This window comes from Bufo gargarizans, chromosome 1 (assembly GCF_014858855.1).
Source record: "Bufo gargarizans isolate SCDJY-AF-19 chromosome 1, ASM1485885v1, whole genome shotgun sequence".
NCBI lineage: Eukaryota > Metazoa > Chordata > Amphibia > Anura > Bufonidae > Bufo > Bufo gargarizans.
This window is the reverse complement of record NC_058080.1, coordinates 574,870,672-574,891,405: the sequence shown is the minus strand read 5'-3', so window position 1 is coordinate 574,891,405 and position 20,734 is coordinate 574,870,672. Positions and strand designations below refer to the sequence as shown.

At 41.8% G+C, this 20,734-nt stretch overlaps 1 protein-coding gene across 1 annotated transcript in view; it reads left to right on the top strand.

The window, feature by feature from the left end:
* The window catches only part of LOC122924532 (MLX interacting protein), a 76,765-nt gene extending 56,840 nt beyond the window's left edge, over positions 1 to 19,925 (top strand). Inside the window, exons 12-17 of the mRNA XM_044275730.1 lie at positions 1,595 to 1,707; positions 5,244 to 5,345; positions 6,884 to 7,011; positions 7,987 to 8,110; positions 10,801 to 10,930; positions 18,587 to 19,925. Coding sequence (XP_044131665.1) covers positions 1,595 to 1,707; positions 5,244 to 5,345; positions 6,884 to 7,011; positions 7,987 to 8,110; positions 10,801 to 10,930; positions 18,587 to 18,696 — 707 coding nt within the window. The 3' untranslated portion in view covers positions 18,697 to 19,925. The remainder of the gene's footprint in view (positions 1 to 1,594; positions 1,708 to 5,243; positions 5,346 to 6,883; positions 7,012 to 7,986; positions 8,111 to 10,800; positions 10,931 to 18,586) is intronic.
* Positions 19,926 to 20,734: the final 809 nt, after the last annotated feature.

Below are 20,734 nucleotides of genomic sequence, written 5' to 3'. Positions count from 1 at the left end.
ACTTACATTGTAAGTCTGGACGGATCCGCACGGCCAGGCGGACACCCGAACGCTGCAAGCAGCGTTCAGCTGTCCGCCTGTCCGTGCGGAGGCGAGCGGAGCGGAGGCTGAACGCCGCCAGACTGATGCAGTCTGAGCGGATCCGCTCCATTCAGACTGCATCAGGGCTGGACGGCTGCGTTCGGGTCCGCTCGTGAGCCCCTTCAAACGGAGCTCACGAGCGGACCGACGAACGCTAGTGTGAAAGTAGCCTAAGTGTGTATACACGTATACACTGATATACAGGGGGGTTATGGAGGTGTTATCAGTGACTGACGGCTATCTGTGTTTACACATTTACACACACAATACCATCACTCATTGAAAAGAAATGCAAATTTATAACTTCAAAGTTTAGCTTAAATGTCTTCCAGAGAACGTTGTCGATCTGCTCAGCTTCTCCTGCTCTATAACAGGATCCCTGCAGATTGCACTACGTTCCGAGTTGTCGGGTTCCCTTTAATGTAATGTGTTCTTAGCTTCCAGTTGGTAATAATGGATTTAGTTTAAAGCCTAACTACTCTGATGTCACCCAAAATCCTACTCTGTATGCCACCGACACAGCAGTCCAGGAAGCTAAGGTATTATGCAAAACACACAAAGTTGGGTTCCTTTCCTACCGGCCAATTGCGGGCTGGTATGAGAAATAATAAAGAGATTCAGACTCCAGCACTCACTTTTTTTGAAGTGTCAAGTTCTCCGGCTTTATTTATCAAAGGTGCACAGATAATACAAGGCTCAATTCTCTCTGGTGTAGGCTGTTGACGCGTTTCGAAAGGTTCTTATTCGTACGAATAAGAACCTTTCGAAACGCGTCAACAGCCTACACCAGAGAGAATTGAGCCTTTTATTATCTGTGCACCTTTGATAAATAAAGCCGGAGAACTTGACACTTCAAAAAAAGTGAGTGCTGGAGTCTGAATCTCTTTATTATTTCTATGTACCTGCAAAGGAGTTTTGGAAAAAAAACTAAGACACCGAGCACGCGGAGATATAGAGAGAGAGAGAGAGAGAGAGAGATATATATATATATATATATACCTTACCAGTCTGTTGCAAAGTGAATCATAATTATGGTGAGATTGCAGATTGTCGGCAGTGCATCCCACATTCACACAGGGCAATACGTTGCCAACCAACAACATTTACTGCCCCATGAAAATGTTCTCGCCTGACAAACTAGCATTGTTATGAAAGTTTGTTCACGATAATTGACCTGATCGTCTGTTTGTGTAAAAGGGCCCTTAGTTAGCACCTCCTTACATAGTGACATAAATGTGCAAGAGCATGTCTGCTGTGACTGCCGTACAATAGACAACATCGCATATGTGGCTATAGAGCCAGGAAGCTAAGGTATGTGCGATTGTTTGGTAGGGTTCGCACATTTGCTGCCACATAGGGGGAAACACTACTCGCCAGTGATCTCATCTCCCTGAATAATAACATAACCGCTCTGCGGGGACACTAAATTCTTCTTAGACTTGAACTGATCATTTGGTTTTGTATCTGCCTGTACATTTTTATTTTTATCACTAACTGTATTTTGTGTTTCAAGACCGAGATTGTCAGAATTCAAGGCAAGGATCCCCGTGTGCATCTGAACACAGCCTCAGTCCACCGCATAGCTCAGGAAAAACCACTGCTGACCAACAAAGCTCTGCCCTCAAGGTATAGTAGCAACCCAGAAAGGTTGATATTTCATAGCGTATTTGCCTTCTTCAGTGCATTGTGAGCCCTGTATTTTCTTATACTGTAACCATCAAATATACATTCAGTGGTATGCAGGGTTATTTGTTATATAATCATGCTCTGCCTGCGGTCATTAGTTATTTAGGGCATACAAATCTGCCAATTTTTGTGATATTTACGGACAAAAGTACATAACTGTACTGTAAAGGCCAATTTACATGTGCCAATGATCTGATGAATAAAGGTTCCTAAGAATGCTCATTCCTGTTTGCCGCTTGTAATTTTTTTTTTTTTTTACTGTTCACAATGTTCAGCCATAACATTAAACCACTGCCTAATGTTGTGTAGATCCCACTTCTGCTGTCAAAACAGCTCTCACCCGGATGGACTCCACAAGACCTTTATAGGCACCCTGTGGTCAGGCCCCAAAATGTTAGTAGCCGATCTTCTAGGGTTTACATGAAGGGGTTTACTTTGTCTGCATCAATGTTTCAGTAGGTGATACAGTTCAGAGAAATATCCACATAAGGCTACTTTCACATCAGCGTTTTCAATTCCGCTATTGAGATCCATCATAGGATCTCAATAGCGGAATTGAAAACGCTTCAGTTTTGCCCCCATTCATTATAAATGGGGACAAAACTGAACAAAACGGAATGCAGCAAAATGCATTCCGTTCCATTTGGTTGTGCTCCCATCGCGGACAGAATAATGCTGCAAACAGGGTTTTTCTGTCCGCGATGTGGTGCGGTGCAAGACAGATCCGTCCTGACACACAATGTAAGTCAATGGGGACGGATCCGTTTACTCTGACACAATAGAAAACGGATTCATCCCCCATTGACTTTCAATGGTGTTCAAGACGGATCCTATCATGGCTATATAAGACTTAATACAACCGGATTTGTTCATGACGGATGCAGGCGGTTGTATTATTGTAACAAACGCATTTTTGCAGATCCATGACTGATCTGCAAAAAACACTAGTGTGAAAGTAGCCTAAATGCCAAGGTTTCAAAGCAGAACATTGCCCAAAGCATCATACTGCCTTCGCCATCTTGCTTTACTTCCATAGTGCATCTTGGTGCCATCTTGCCCCCAGGTAAGCCTGGCTGTCCACATGAAAGAAAACATGACCAGGTCACCTTATTCCATTGCTCCTTGGTCCACTTCTGATGCTCATATGCACATTTTAGGTGTGTTCTGCAGGGGAGAAGGTCCATTATGAGCACTCTGACTGGTCACAGCTACACAGCCCCATACACGGAAACTGTGATGCGATATATTTCCTGATATCATATATACAGTGGATATAAAACGTCTACACACCTGTAGAAACATGACACAGATGAATCATTTCAGAACTTTTTCCACCTTTTAATGTGACCTATAAACTGTATCACTCAATTGAAAAACAAACTGAAATCTTTTAGGTGGAGGGAAGAAAACAAAAAAAAAATATTGTGGTTGCATAAGTGTGCACACCCTCTTATAACTGGGGATGTAGCGGTGTTCAGAATTAAGCAATCACATTCAAAATCATGTTAAATAGGAGTCAGCATACACCTGCTTTTATTTAAAGTGCCTCTGATTAACCCCAAATAAAGTTCAGCTGCTCTAGTTGGTCTTTCCTGAAATTTTCTTAGTCGCATCCCACAGCAAAAGCCATGGTCCACAGAGAGCTTCCAAAGCATCAGAGGGATCTCATTGTTAAAAGGTATCAGTCAGGAGAAGGGTACAAAAGAAGTTCCAAGGCATTAGATATACCATGGAACACAGTGAAGACAGTCATCATCAAGTGGAGAAAATATGGCACAACAGTGACATTACCAAGAACTGGACGTCCCTCCAAAATTGATGAAAAGACTAGAAGAAAACTGGTCTGGGAGGCTACCAAGAGGCCTACAGCAACATTAAAGGAGCTGCAGGAAAGTACTGGCTGTGTGGTACATGTGACAACAATCTCATGTATTCTTCATATGTCTGGGCTATGGGGTAGAGTGGCAAGAGGAAAGCCTTTTCTTACGAAGAAAAATGTCCAAGCCAGGCTATATTTTGCAAAAAACGCATCTGAAGTCTCCCAAAAGCATTTGGGAAAAGGTGTTATGGTCTGATGAAACCAAGGTTGAACTTTTTGGCCATAATTCCAAAAGATACGTTTGGTGCAAAAACAACATTGCGCACCACCAAAAGAACACCATACCGACAGTGAAGCATGGTGGTGGCAGCATCATGCTTTGGGGCTGTTTTTCTTCAGCTGGAACTGGGGCCTTGGTTAAGCTAGAGGGAATTATGAACAGTTCCAAATACCAGTCAATATTGGCACAAAACATTCAGGCTTCTGCTTGAAAGCTGAACATGAAGAGGAACTTCATCTTTCAGCATGACAACGACCCAAAGCATACAGCCAAATCAACAAAGGAATGGCTTGACCAGAAGAATAAAGTTTTGGAATGGCCCAGCCAGAGCCCAGACCTGAATCCGATTGAAAATCTGTGGGATGATCTGAAGAGGGCTGTGCACAGGAGATGCCCTCGCAATCTGAAAGATTTGGAGTGTTTTTGCAAAGAACAGTGGCCAAATCTTGCCAAGTCAAAATTTGCCATGCTGATAGACTCGTACCCAAAAAGACTGAGTGCTATAATAAAATCAAAAGGTGCTTCAACACCGTATTAGTTTACGGGTGTGCACACTTATGCAACCATATTATTTTATTTTTATATTTTTTTTCTTCCCTCTACCTAAAAGATTTGTTTGTTTTTCAATTGAGTTGTACAGTTTATAGGTCACATTAAAGGTGGAAAAAGTTCTGAAATGATTTATCTTTGTCTCATTTTTTTTACATCACAGAAACCTGACATTTTAACAGGGGTGTGTAGACTTTTTATACCCACTGTACATCTATCATAGCCAGAAACTTGTACTACAGTAGCTTTTTGAGAAATCGTACCAGACAGGCTAGCTCCTTATGCGCACCAATAAGCTATTGGCATCCATAACCCTGAAACCAATTCACCAGTTGTCCTTCCTTGGACCGCTTTTGGTAGGTACTATCCACTTCATATCAGAAACACTGCAGAACACCTGCTCTTTTGGAGATGCTCTGACCCATTTGTTTACCTGTTACAATTTGACCCTTGTCAAAGTCATTTCCATACTTGCACATTCTGCTGCCAATCATATGAACTTCAAGAACTGACTGTTTAGTCCCTGCAAAAAATATCCCACCACTCGATGGGGGTCATTGTCCTCAATATCAAGCATGTCATTGATTTAAATGTTCTTGCTGAAGGACTAGGAAGATGACAGGGGGGACCTAACACTGGATTGCGTCTTGGTAAGTATCTATTGGTGTATTGGTTGGGCTACAAGACGATACCTTATTTGAGTTTTTTGTTTACAATCCAGGTGATTTTAGAGAATTGCAATGATCATTTATTACTGATTACCTGACCTGCCATGAATCCGACTTTGTGTCCAACACTCTCTCAAACAAACACATTCCTTTCTTACAGACACAAAGGTTGAAGCATATTTCTGCAGAACAGAAGAGGAGGTTTAACATAAAACTTGCCTTTAACACACTAAACAGTTTTGTGTCTTCAAGCAACAAACCGGTAACTAAATCCACACGCCACAGAAACTGCTGTATGTCCTGTGTCAGATGTTACCCTGATGGCTAGGCTGCACGGGTATAATGCCCACTGTCTCACTCAGCAACACAACGTCTCATATAGCAAATAAATGTACACCACAACCAATAATACTTATAAAAAAATAAAAATCTTTAATTCTGAATCCAAAAATACACATACAGTACATGCAGTCATTAAATTGGAGTCACCCAGTACGAAAATGGTCCCAGGCCGCCCACTGTAACTAGTATAACGCAATGACTTGGTAGTGTTGGGCCCCATTCACACGACCATATTTTTGGACTGCATCTGATCCACATTTTTTCCAGAGCCATTCATGTAAATGGGTCCGCAAAAAATCCGGACTGCAGTGTGTGTGCTGTCAGCATCCCTATTGTCAGCACATGTCCTATTGTCAGTTTTGTGGACAAGGATAGGCATTGTTACAATGGATCCGCAAAAAAAAGGATGCAATACGGACCTTATCAGCATTTTGCGAGCTGCAAAATACATACGGTCGTGTGAATGCACCCTTATGCAGTGACATGCTACATTAAAGTGGAAGCATTTGATTTGGATCTAAGGATTGGGTACACTTTAAAGGGTCTGGCCCCTCTTCCAGGGCAGACCTGCAAAAGGAAGCATACTTACCTGCTCCCTGCCCGTGTCCCGGCTCTTTTGTTCCCTGGCCTCAGCTGCCTCCCTTGGGTCCTCCTCTGTCAACATCTGCTTTGACACTGCAGCAGCCAATCAAAGTGGGGCAGGTCACCCCTGTGGCCAGCGATTGGCTGCAGTGATGTCAAAGTGAAAGGCAAGGACATCAGGTTTATCATAAGGCTTTTTTCACATCTGCATTTTTCCTTTTCAGTATTGAGGCAGAGGATCTCAATACCGGAGGAAAACACTTCCGTTTTGTCTCCATTCATTGTCAATGGGGATAAAACTAACTGTATGGAGTGCACCAGAATGCATTCCGTTTAGTTGCTTTCCCGTGGTTGACAGAAAAACGCTGAATCCGTTTTCTCAGACACGAAAGAAAACTGATCCGCCACTTACAATGGTATTAATGCTGGATTCGTCATGGCTGTTTGAGAAATAATACAACCGGATCCATTCATAATGGATGCCGACGGTTGTATTATCCTAACACAGTGGTGGCTAACCTGTGGCACGGGTGCCAGAAGTGGCACTCAGAGCCCTCTCTGTGGGCACCCATACCCTGGAAAAAGTCTATGGTGGAGTACATAGAAAATATACTATACTGGTATTCGGGTTAAATTGCTGTGTTGGCGCTTTGCAATAAATAAGTTGGTTTTGCGTTGACGTTTGGGCACTCTGTCTGTAAAAGGTTCGCCATCACTGTCCTAACAGAAGCATTTTTGCTGGTCCATGCCGGATCGAGCAAAAACGCATATGTGAAAGTAGCCTAACACTTGTGGACTTTATTCATCCTTGGTCCATTATAAAGTCTACGTTTGATTCCATGTTTACCTATCTGAGTGTTCATTGTTTTCTGACAGATCAGCCATGCAATTACGCTACAGAAAACAGTGGCGTATATTGCCAAACTTCAGCAAGAAAGGAACCACGTGTTAGAAGAATCCAGACGACTGAAGGAAGAGGTAGAAGAGTTGCATCATGCTATCAGGTTTGTAGCCTTCACCTTCTCTGAAACCTGGCAGTAAAATCTTATCTGCCTAGTTATGCACCAATATATATTTTTTTCTTCTCGCTGACTGAAGAGGGAAGCTTAAAGAGGAACCCTGCCCACCCACATTTTCTAAAATGTATAGATTTCCTGAACTGTAGGGCACCCAAACTCCTTAGACATCATTGACATGTTCATAATTTCACCCAACATTCTATGCAAACTGGAATTGTCCAGTCATTGTGGCAGCCACTTACCTGGAAGGCAGTGGTGGTCCGGTCTCAGTGATTTTGACCTTTCTAAGGCCCCTTGCAGACGAGCTCTCCTCCCGCAGCGAGTCCGTAACGCAGCTCCTGGCCTGACCTCTCAGCGCCGCCGGGGGTCACATAGCATTATATTGATTTATGACGCTATGTAACCCTTACAGTTCTGGAATGTATTGGATAACACTGGCATAATGCTGTCACTGTTATCCAATACATGGATTACATGGCATCATAAATCAATATAATGCTATGTGAATCCAGTCAGTGCTGAGAGGTCGGGCCGGGTGCTGCGATGCGGACTCGCTGCGGAAGGGACACTCGTCTGCAAGCGGCCTAAGACCAGCTGAAGAATGGAGGGCAGCACTGAACTAGTGGTTGCTAATTCAGTTATAGATTTTAATGCATTGATGCAACGTTTCTGACAAGTCAGAATATAAATTTTGGATGGGCTTTCACTTTTAATGCCTCATTCACACGTCCGTGTTTTGGTCTTTGGTCAGTGATTTTGAGCCAAAACCAGGGGCATCTCTAAACACAGAACAGGTGCAGATCTTTCCATTATACCCAATCCTGGTTTTGGCCTACAATCCCTGATGGAAATCACTGACCGAAACACTGACGTGTGAATGAGGCTTAAGACCTACATCTTCTTGTGAAGTGTTAACCCTAGAGGAATGTGTAAGTACATTAAATTTGCTGTTATTTTCAGTTCCTATCAAGCGCAGCTTCCAGCCACTGGCGTGCCGATCGCTCCGCAGAGGGTTGAGCACACAAGGGATCTATTTGACAAGTATGTGAAAAGCAGAACACTTGAGAACTGGAAGTTCTGGATTGTATCCTTTCTGGATCAAGCAGTGTTGTGTTGTTTTTTGTTTTTTTTATAGAACTATAGACATAGAAGAGCTGCATATATTTAGTTGTTTCTCCACAAAGATCTTAAAGGGGTATTCCAGCTTTCTGATATTGATGAACTGTCATCTGGGTAATCAATATAATGCCCCATGCACGTGACCGCATACGGTTGCTGTCTGCAAATGGTGGATCTGCAAAACATGGATACCATCTCTGTGCATCCCGAATATTCCTGTTCCACACGTACCGCCCTATGTTGAAAATGCCTCTTGTCCACAGAATGGCAGAAAGGACAAATGGTTGTGGGCAGCACGTGGTGTGCTGTCTGTATTTTTGCAATGAATGGGTCCACATCTGTTCTGCAAAAAAATGTGGATCAGATGCGAACCAAAAATACAGTCGTGTGCATGGGGCCTAAGATTATGGTGGTCTGACTTTTGGAACACCTACCCATTTTTGGCAGCCATCAGTGGATGAAGCTGGAAGCAGAAGAAAGCTTTCACTGTGTAGCGGCCATGCCTGCAGCTTGGTTGTCTTTGAAGTGATCGAAACCCCACTGATATGATCCATCCAGAAGATCGGTCATGATTTATGAAAAAGCTGGAATCTCTCACCAGGACCTTTTTAAATTATGGTGTCTTTACGATTTCAAATGAGAATATAACAGAATATAATATAACTAACAAATAGCAAACACCAGCTTATTCGTTTCCTTGGGAATATGGGTCTTTCTTTGCAGTGAAAAGAAAATGATTCATGGTTTTCCAAATATTTAATAAATAAAATTCTGAACGGTGTGGCATGCATTTGTATTCAGCCCCCCGTATTCTAATACCCCCAAAATGTATTCTCAGTATAACTACAGCTGTCCAGTGAAGGCCTCCGAGGTTTGTTAGTAAATATTAGTGATCAAACAGCATCATGATGACCAAGGAACACACCATAAAGGTCAGGAATAAAGTTTTCGAAGTGTAAAGCAGGGTTAGGTTAAAAAAGGTATATGTTCAATCAGTCATCTGAAAATGGAAGGAGTTTAGCACAACTGCAGATCTACCAAGACATGGCTGTCCACCTAAACTGACAGCCCAGGCAAGGAGAACACTAACTAGAGAAACAGCCAAGAGGCCCATGGTCACTCTTGAGGAGCTGCAAAGATCCACAGCTCAGATGGGAGAATCTGTCCACAGGACAACTAGTGGTCGTGTACTCCACAAATCTGGACTTTATGAAAAAGTGGCAAGAAGAAAGCCTTTTGTAAAGCAAGCCATAAGAAGTCCTGTTTGCAGACATGTGTAAGAAGGTGCTCTGATCAGATAAGACTCAAGTTGTACTTTTTGGCCTAAATGCAAAACGTTATGTGTGGAGGAAAACTAACACTGCACATAACCCAGAACACACTATCCCCACTGTGAAACCATGCCGTGGGAATGCTTTTCTTCAGCAGGGACAGTGAAGTTGGTCAGTGTTGATGGGAAGATGGATAGAGCTAAATACATGCCAATCCTGGAGGAAAACCTGGCAGAGGCCGCAAAAGACTTGAAACTGGGACAGAGGTTCACCTTCCAGCAGAACAGCGAGCCTAAACATACAACCAGAGCTGCTATGGAATGGTTTAGATCAGGGATGCCTACGGCCCTCCAGTTGTTGTAAAACTATAACTCCCAATGTACTTTGATAGCTGTATCCTGTCCAGGCATGATGGAACTTGTAGTTTTGCAACAGCTGTAGGGCCGCAGGTTAGGCATTCCTAGTTTAGATCAAAGTGTACTCGTGTTAGAATGGCCCAAAGTCGAGACCTAAATCCCATTGAGAATCTGTGGCAAGATTTGAAAATTGCTGTTTAGACGCTCTCCCTACAATCTGACTGAGCTTTAGCTAAGAAGAATGGGCAAAAATTTCTCAAAAGATTTGCGGCTGTAATTACAGTGAAAGGTGGTCCTACAAAGTATTGACTCAGGGAGGCTGAATACATATGCACGCCACACCTTTTAGATTTTTATTTATTAAAACTTTTAAAAACCATGCATCATTTTCTTTTCACTTCACACTACTTTTGTGTTGGTCCATCGCATAAAATCCCAATAAAATACATTTAAGTTTGTCGGTGTAACATGGAAAAGTTCAAGGGGTATGTATACTTTTCAAGGCACCATATATTGAAGAGAATAAGGCCCAATACTGACCCCTGTGGTACCCCACTGGTGTCGGTGACCCAATTGGAGTATATACCGTTATTAACCAGGTACTTAACTACATACACACATTTACCCTCAGTCCAAGCATTCTCATTTTATGTACCAACGTTTTATACTGAATAGTATTGAATGTTTTAAAAAAGTGTGGTAGGTTCTCTCAAATGAAGCATTCAGCCAGGTCAGACAGATGCTCATATCTTCTATTTTCAGTAGTGTTTTAGTAGTGAGAGGCAGTATTTCTTATATTGACTACCATGTGGCTCATGTCTGTGCTGCTAAGTTGTCATGGCAGGTCAAGATGTCAAATAGAGGACTATAGATCATCTCTGAAATGGCTGCATTCAGGTAGGAAAAAACCTTGGGAAGATGTAGAGCTTCAGGACACTGGCTCAAAGCTAAATTTACGTTATTAGCTCAGAGTGTAGTATATAATGGTGCTCGTATGTAACTCTCCTTAACTCAATATGTCAATCCAGTTCAGCATCATCATTAAACCATTATTTGATTCCTTCAATGACATGGTATCGACAACCAACATCGATGAGTTATACAGTACCACTCTAGAATGGCTAGATCAGCATTGCTCCCTACCGTCTTTGAGACCCAGTAAGTACCATGGTTCTGCTGAAAATAAAAATAAAAAATATATATATATGTGTGTGTATGTATGTGTGTGTGTGTGTGTGTGTGTGTATGTGTATGTATATGTATATATATATATATATATATATATATATATATATATATATATATATATATATATATATATATATATATATATATATATAAATAATCAGTTTTCCATGAACCCATGACAGCAACTGTGAGAGATCCTCCCCCTTACAGACAGGAAACAGGAACTTCCCAGATCTTTAAATAGGGTTCTTCACAGTCCATCCTCAGTTTGTGACAAGATTCCTAGGACCTTTCACTTTCTGTATACAAAGAAACTAACATACTATACATAAAGAAAGCATCTTAAATATATGACTGATTACATATTTCTTCTTTTAAAGCCTTAGGGACCGGGCTCATTTTCACCTTAAGGATCAGGCCGTTTTTTGCAAATCTGACTAGTGTCACTTTGTGGTGATAACTTTAAAACACTTTGACTTATCCAGGCCATTCTGAGATGGTTTTTTCGTCACATATTGTACTTCATGACACTGGTAAAATGGAGTCCAAAAATACCAAATTTACCAAAAATTAGGAAAAATTTGCAAATTTCCAAGTTTCAATTTCTCTACTTCTATAATACATAGTAATACCTACAAAAATAGTTATTACTTTACATTCCCCATATGTCTACTTCATGTTTGGATCATTTTGGGAATGAAACTGATTTTACAAACTTTGTTAACCCTTTAGGTGTTCCACAAGAATTAATGGAAAATAGAGAATCTCACATTTTTGGCAGATTTTCCATTTTAATAATTTTTTTTCCTGTTACAAAGCAAGGGTTAGGTTCCATTCACACATCCGCAATTCCATTCCGCATTTTGCGGAACAGAATCGCTGACCCATTCATTTCTTGCGGCCCTGATCCGGAATTGCGGAACCGCACTTCCGGGTCCGCAATTCCGATCCTGAAAAAAATAGAACATGTCCTATTCTTGCCGCTGTCCGTGTTTTGTGGATCTGCAAAACACACACGGATGTGTGAATGGACCCTTCACAGCCAAACAAAACTCAATATTTATGGCTCTGATTTTGTAGTTTACAGAAACGCCCTATATGTGGTCGTAAACTGCTGTACGGGTACACGGCAGGGCCCAGAAGGAAAGGAATGCCATATGGTTTTTGGAAGGCAGATTTTGCTGGACTGGTTTTTTGACACCATGTCCCAATTGAAGCCCCCTGATGCACCCCTAGAGTAGAAACTCCAAAAAAGTGACCCCATTTTAGAAATGATGGGATAGGGTGGCAGTTTTGTTGGTACTATTTTAGGGTACATATGATTTTTGGTTGCTCTATATTACACTTTTTGTGAGGCAAGGTAACAAGAAATAGCTGTTTTGGCACAGTTTTTTATTTTTTGTTATTTACAATATTCATCTGACAGGTTAGATCATGTGGTATTGTTATAGAGCAGGTTGTCACGGATGCGACAATACCAAATATGACTATTTTTTTTTTTATTTTTTTTTATGATTCTTTAGAGTCCACATTCTGAAAGCCATAGTTTTATTTATTTTTTGGGGAGGGAAACCATTGCATCAGGGCACAGTATATTGCTCTTAGCTCTCTGTAGTTTTGGGATTGTTGGCTTTGGAACACTGACCACTGCCCCTGGGAAAACCTCAAAACTGAGTGAGCCCCCCACCCTTGGGGGCTGGCGTCGGTTGTGGTGATTTAGAGGATTGTCCTTTATCCATTCCACCCCTTGACTTAGGTTCTCTGACCTTGTCCACGATATCATGAGTTTTGTAACAATTCTGGGTGCCTGCGATATTCCAAAGGGGAGGGCCCTGAACTGAAGGTGGACAACTGATTCTTTCACCTGTACTGCCACCCTGAGATATTTCTGAGACGAGGGGTGAATGGGTACATGGTAATAGGCGTCCTTGATATCGATTGATGCCATGACACAGTTGAGAAACAAATGTAGAATTGTTGATATCGATTCCATGCCCAAAAATTTGGTATGTTAGATATAAATTCAGTTCCTTCGGGTTTATTATAGTCCGATAGGACCCATTTGGTTTGGGGACTAAAAAGGGCGTCGAATAAAGCCCCTCTCCTATTTCTTCTGTTGGAACTGGGACTAGAACTGATTTGTCCATGAGGCTGCTTTTTTCGCCTAATAATACCATTTGTTTTGGAGAGTGCTGATTTAAGGCCGATTTAAGGAGTCTTTTAAATTCCAGCTGGTAGCCTTTTTTTTTATAATATCCTTTACCATCTACTTGATGTTATACTTTGCCAGGCTTGAATATAAGACAGACGACCTGAGTCCTGGCGTCCTTGATGAGTAGCATTGGAGGACTGGGGCTTGGACTTGAATAAAAGGCCTTTTTGATTTGTCCCTCCTCCAATTATTGCCTTTATTTTGAAACCTATCTTCGTTCTTTTTGTCTCTGAAACGAAATGATCTTCTCTGTTTCGGACAACTAGTTACCGGAAATCCCTTTTTCCTATCAGATGCTTTGTCTAATATCTAGTTCAGTACTGGGCCAAATAAAAAAATTCCCTGGCAGGGAATGGCACACAACTTTGACTTGGAAGCAACATCTCCTTTCAAACCCTTGAGCCAAAGAGATCTTCTGGCCGAGTTTGACAATGCAGCTGCTCTGGCAGATAACCTTAGAGCATCTGCCGACGCATCCGAAATAAAATCTACCGCTTTTATCGTTGCCTAAATTGCTTCTAGTAGTTGCTCCCTCTGGGTTCTGTTGGCAATGTGTGACTCTAACTCCCCTAACCAGATTTTAAGTGACCTAGCGACTGAAGTTGTAGCAATCTTTGGCTTAAAGGAAGATGTAGATGCTTTCCAATTTTTTTCTAAGATAAGTGTCTGCCCTTTTATCCTTTTGGATCCTTAAGGGAGCCCAGATCTTCAAATGGGAGCGCTGATCTCTTATTAACTTTAGCCACTGGAGCATCTACTCTCGGAACCTCCTGCCACTCTGCGACATTCTGATCATTAAAGGGGTACTTATTTGTAACTAATCTGAGGAGTACCATGCCGGTTTCTGTGTGCTGCTCCTATTTCTCCATGCGTTGCTGAGCTTCCCCTGCCTCCTGCATGTTGCTGATACAATGGAGGGGAACTGGAAGGAAAGTCTGGCTGTCCGCTGAACTCACCCACGCTATATCCACCTTGCCTTCCAACTTGGCTGTCCGGCGTCCTCTTTTTATGGGCCGCGCACTGCCCACCATGTTTTCAGCCCCTTCCCTTCCCTGTCCTGTATGGAATGCACATGTCACTTCCGGCATGCCTGTGGATGCGTGCCAGAAACAGGACCTGCGGGAGCACACCGTACCGGCAAGCCAGGCAGAGGATGCCTTCCTCCTCCCTCCGGAACTTCGTCCGGGTGCAGGCATGAAGGTAACGAGGTGGCCGCCAGGCATCCCCCCCTCCCCCCATGGCAACAAAAAGAGGACCGCGATATACCAGACTTTTACAGAGGTTCCTAGTGGAGACTTGTGCCGTCAAGGACCTCTAATAAGTATGGGATGTAAACCCTAGAAGCCCTGAAGCACCCTAAACGATTCGGGAAAGATCCATCCCCCTGTCCTAAGGACAGGAAATAGGAGGAAACTGAGGATGGACTGTGGAGAACCTTATTTAAAGAAGGGGGAGGATCTCTTATAGGTACTGTCATGGGGCTTAATGGAAAAAAAAAATATATATATATATATATTATATTATATTATATTATAATATAAACAGTGAGGAACAGAAGTATTTGAACACCCTACGATTTTGTTCTCCCACTTACAAATCATAGAGAGGTCTGAAATTCACATTGTATGTGCATTCCCACTCAGACAGAATAAAAAATATTAAAAAAATCTGTAATTAACATTGTATGTTTTTTAAAGAATTGATTTGTCTTGCATTGCTGAACATAAGTATTTGAACACCTGAGAAAATCTGTGTTAATATTTGGTACAGAAGCCATTGTTTGCAATTACAGAGGTCAAACGTTTCCTATAGTTCTTGACCAGGTTTGCACACACTGCAACAGGGATTTTGGCCCACTCCTCCAAACAGATCTCCTCTCGATCTGTCAGGTTTTGGGGCATTTGCTGAGCAACACAGTTTCAGCTCCCTCCAAGGATGTTCTTTTGGATTTAGGTTTAGAGATTGGCTAGGCCACTCCAGAACCTTGATTATGCTTCTTACGGAGCCACTCCTTGGTTATCCTAGCTGTGTTCTTCGGGTCGTTGTCATGTTGGAAGACCTAGCCACGACCCATCTTTAATGCTCTGACTGAAGGAAGAAGGTTGTTGCTCAAAATCTCACAATAAATGGTCTTATTCATCGTCTCCTTAATGCTGTTCAGTCGTCCTGTTCCCTTCGCAGAAAAGCACCCCCAAAGCATGATGTTACCACCCCCATGCTTCACAGTAGGGATGATGTTCTTGGGATGCAACTCAACCTTTTTCTTCCAAACACTACGAGTGAAGTTTAGACCAAAAAGTTCTACTTTGGTCTTATCTGACCACATGAATTTCATCCAGATGGTCATTGGCAAACTTCAGATGGGCCTGGACATGTGATGACTTGAGCAGGGGAAACTTCCGTGCAATGCAAGATTTGAAACCATGACTGCGTAGTGTTCTACCGACAGTGACCTTTGAAACTGTAGTCCCAGCTCTCTTCATGTCATTGACCAGCTCCTCCCTTATTGTTCTGGGCTGATTCCTCACCTTTCTTATCAGTGATACCCCACAAGGTGAGATCTTGCATGGAGCCCCAGTCTGAGGGAGACTGACAGTCGTCTTTAGCCTCTTCCATTTTCTAACAATTGCTCCAACAGTTGATCTATTTTCACCAAGCTGCTTGGCAATTGCCCCGTAGCCCTTTCCAGCCTTGTGGAGGTCCACAATTTTGGTCTTGCCCATGGTAGAAGTTGGCGTCTGAAAGACTGTGGGGTGGACAGGGGTCTTTAACCCCTTAAGGACTCAGCCCTATTTCCCCTTAAGGACTTGACCATTTTTTGCAAATCTGACCAGTGTCACTTTAAGTGCTGATAACTTTAAAATGCTTTGACTTACCCAGGCTGTTCTGAGTTTGTTTTTTTCGTCACATATTGTACTTCATCACACTGCTAAAATTGGGTCAAAAAAGAAATTTTTTTTTGCACAAAAGAATACCAAATTTTCCAAAGATTTGGAAAAATTTGCAAATGTCAGTTTGTTTCTTTACTTCTGTAATACATAGTAATACCCCAAAAATTTGGGATGACTTGACATTCCCAAAATGATACAAACATGAAGTAGACATATGGGGAATGTAATTTCATTTTTTGGGGATGTTACATAGCTTAGAAGTTTAGAAGCAAATTTTGAAGTTTTTCAGAAATTTTCCAAATCCCACTTTCTATGGACCAGTTCAGATCTGAAGTCACTTTGTGAGGCTTACTTAATAGAAACCCCCCAAAATGACCCCATTTTAGAAACTACACCCCTGAAGGTATTCAACACTGATTTTACAAACTTTGTTAACCCTTTAGGTCTTCCACAAGACTTCATGGCAAATGGACATAACATTTTAAGAATTTAATATTTATTTTTTTTTTTTTTTTTTTTTTTTTTATATAATCCATTTTTTCCCAGGAACAAAGCAAGGGTTAACTGCCAAACAAAACTCAATATGGGTTTCCCTGATTCTGTAGTTCGCAGAAACACCCCATATGTGGACGTAAACTACTATTTGGCTAAACGGCAGGACATAGAAGGGGAACGCCATATGGTTTTTGGAAGGCAGATTTTGCTGGACTGGTTTATTTACACCATGTGCCCTTTCAAGTCCCCTGATGCACCCCTAGAGTAGAAACTCAATAAGTGACCCCCATCTAGGAAACTACGGGATAAGGTGGTTGATGTTTTGGGACTATCTAAATATGATTTTTGGCTGCTCTATATTACACTTTTTTGAGGCAAGGTAACAAAACATTTAAATTCTAAAATTGTTTCTACATTCGCTATTTAGTTTTGTGGAATACCTAAAGGGTTAACAAAGTTTGTAAAGTAACTTTTTAATACCTTGAGGGGTGTAGTTTCTTAGATGGGGTCACTTTTTTGGAGTTTCTAGTCTAGGCTACATCAGAGGGGGCTTCTAATGGGACATGGTGTAAATAAACCAGTCCATCAAAATCTGCCTTCCAGAAACCATATGTCGTTCCCTTCGTTCTATGCCCTGCCGTGTGGCTATATAGCCATTTATGACTACATATGGGGTGTTTCTGCAAACTACAGAATCAGGGCAATAAATATTTAGTTTTGTTTGGCTGTCAACCCTTTCTTTATTACTGGAAAAAAAGGATTCAAATGGAAATTTTGCCAAAAATGGGTGTTTTGGCACAGTTTTTATTTTATATTTTTAACGCTGTTCATCCGAGGGGTTTGGTAAAATGTTATTTTTATAGGGCAGATTCTTACGGATGCCGCGATACCTAATATGTCTACATTTTAAAATTGATTTAGATTTTACACTATATTATCATTTTAGGATCTCCCAAAAATTATTTTAGTATCTCCATAGCCTGGGAGCTACAGTTTTATTTTTGTTGGGCGACTATATAATGTAGGGGCTCATTTTTTGCGGGATGAGATGGCGGTTTTATTGGCACTAATTTGGGGTGCATATGACATTTTGATCGCTCGCCATTACACTTTTTGTGATGTTAGGTGACAAAAAATGGCTTTGGAAAAAAAATAAGATTTTATTTATTTTTTAACGCTGTTCATCCAGGGGGGTTGGGTTAAATGTTATTTTTATAGAGAAGATTTTTACGGACGCGGCGATGCCCAATATGTATGGCTCTCAGACTTTGGAGACACTAAGCAGGCATCCTCAAACTGCGGCCCTCCAGATGTTGTAAAGCTACAATTCCCACCATGCCCTGCTGATGGCTGTAGGTTGTCTGGGCATGCTGGGAGTTATAGTTACAACATCTGGAGGGCCGCAGTTTGAGGATGCCTGCACTAAAACTAATATTTTTGTAAAAATAAATAAATGGTTTCCGTGTCTCAAGTCTGAGAGCCATAGTTTTTTATGTTCTCTAGGGAAAGTTTGTACTCCATGGAAGTGTGATACTCCCGGAAGCAATCGATAACGCAGAGGCCCAGATGATCGGGGCAAGTGTCACATTGAGTGGTGGTGTCCTTCCGTATCCCCCTCCTGTGGCACACGCTGCACTTTTTTGGGGTTTGTCCCTTCTTTCCAGTATGGGGGACCACACCTGGAAAATGTTGGCCAGGGACGATCGGGTACCCGAGATCCCGAGGTACTCCGGCCTGCTCTTTCCCAGTCTGAAAAGATCAGGTCCTTGAGGACTGCCTCATAGAATTGGAGGAATGTCCCTGTGCTGCCAGCGCTTCGGGATAGTACAAAAGCGTTGTACAAGACAACCTCTACCAAGTAGACCGCAACTTTTTTGTACCATGCCTGGGTTTTGCGCATGGCATTATATGGCTTGAGGACTTGATCAGAGAGATCAACACCTCCCATATACCGATTGTAGTCGACGATATATACACTCCTTTTTGATAATACTGATTTCATCTTCCAAACCTTTATCCTTCCCACAGTGGTGCTGAAGACCTTGCGTTATCTGAGCACGACGACGTCCATCTTATCTCATCCGTTAAGTTTGCCAGAGCAAGCCAAGCAGGCTGTCACTAGGAACAGTAAGACTTGAAACTAGATGGACTTCCCTATGAGTGGATATAAAAGCTTGTGCTGTTACCCTGCATTGCTCTGTGAGACGTCTTTCAACACTCCGCCTGAGCATTATCGGTCATTGAATGCATTCAAGGAATCGCTGTCCTGGTGATTTGTGCTAGGCACCTCTTCTTTAAAGAGCAGAAACAGCTGGAAACTTTCTGTTCTGATTACTGCAACCAAGAAGATGAAGCTGATGAAACTGTCAAAGGGAAATACGTTTTTTGTGATATAATTGATAAAGATTTTTGTTTTCACTGAACCCTTACCGCCTCCGTGTTTTAAGTGTTTTTATTCTTTAACATTTTAGCAGCTGTACTATAGTAACGTATCAATAATGAAAGGAGATCTCACATGTTCTGTATAAAAGACACTAGATATCGGTCACCATTAGGTTGCCAGTACATCTTATGGCCAAGCTGCAGTAACCGCATATGGATTACTTTTAATTGCACTCTGGTGTAGTACAGCAATTAGACATAATCCACATGGGCTTACTGGGGCTCGGCCGCAACGTAAAAGTAATCCTTGGATGTTAATGGGATCTGCCATCAGTCTGATGTTTATGGGGCCTCCTTCAATGGCTGCTTTTTGAAGATTGGGCAGATGTGTTTTTCTTTTGTCAGATCAAATTTTTAGTGGAGATAAGCGTCATTCTGTCTAGTAATCACTTGTCGTCTTGATCAATTTAAATGTTTGGCCAAGCTGGCGATTGATGTCTGAACGATTGTTCAAGCTGCCTATAGCCAGCTCCCATGCCAAGCTACTAGACGTTGAAGCTACAAGCAAATAGTAGAAAGTAGAACTTCCCAGTGGCAGTACTTATCACTGGGCCCTGCAGAACAGGATTCTCATGGGGCCTCAAGACCCCATAGTATCCAACTAGGTCATCCTTGTCTTAAGCTACTTTAACACTCGCGTTTTGGCTTTCCGTTTGTGAGATCCGTTCAGGGGTCTCACAAGCGGTCCAAAACGGATCAGTTTTGCCCCAATGCATTCTGAATGGAAAAGGATCCCCTCAGAATGCATCAGTTTGCCTCGGTTCAGTGTCCATCCCGCTTTGGCGACTGACACCAAAAAGCTGCTTGCAGTGTTTGGCTCAGTTTCGTCAGACGGACACCAAAACGGATCTGTTCTGACACACAATGTCAGTCAATGGAGATGGAGCCGTTTTCTATGACACAATCTGGCACAATGCAACGTGCACAACGTCTTGGCTATGTTAAAGAAAATACAAACGGATTCGTTCTGAATGGATGCAGACAGTTGTATTATCTGAACGGATCCGTCATGGATCTACACAAACGCGAGTGTGAAAGTAGCCTTACCTGTGCTAGTAATTCTGATTGCTAGCTGTGAGGTCTGGGGTCCTTGAACTGCCAAAGAACAGGCAAGGAAGTACGAATAAGTTAGCACAAAGATGAGGTAATTGAGTCTTTTATACAGAGTTTGTTGGAGTTTTCCTTAACTACTATTCAATAAAACAGAACTGCGCATCTTTTAGTATTATATTCAAAAGCTCCCATTAAGCTGTTATGTTACATTTTAATTGACTCAGGTTTTTGCTTCTTTATTTAAATTTCTGAAGTGATTTGCAATAATGTACCAGGACTTATGTTTTCATCTTTACATGCTCTTCTACATTCGCACTGTGATGCTGGTATCTGAGGTCCTTCCTCTCCTTGCCTGACAATGCAGACTCTGATATAAGCTTGTGACAAGTATTTTATAAAGATTCCATGCTTATTTGGTGGTTTTTGTTACAGAACGCTCTTCTAGACTATTTTTTTTGGTTGTTAAACATTTCAAGGAGAAAGTGTGGTTGCTCTCATTGTATTTAATAGTCAAAAATACCTTGTCGTTATATTACGATTTCTTATGATTTTCAATATATGGAGCTCTCCATCTAGCTCCCCAAATACATTGTACTTTGGCACGTATATCGGTCACTGTTTCATTAGAATAAAACCTGCATTCCAATAGACTATGATTGCTGGATCTAGTAAACTACCTCC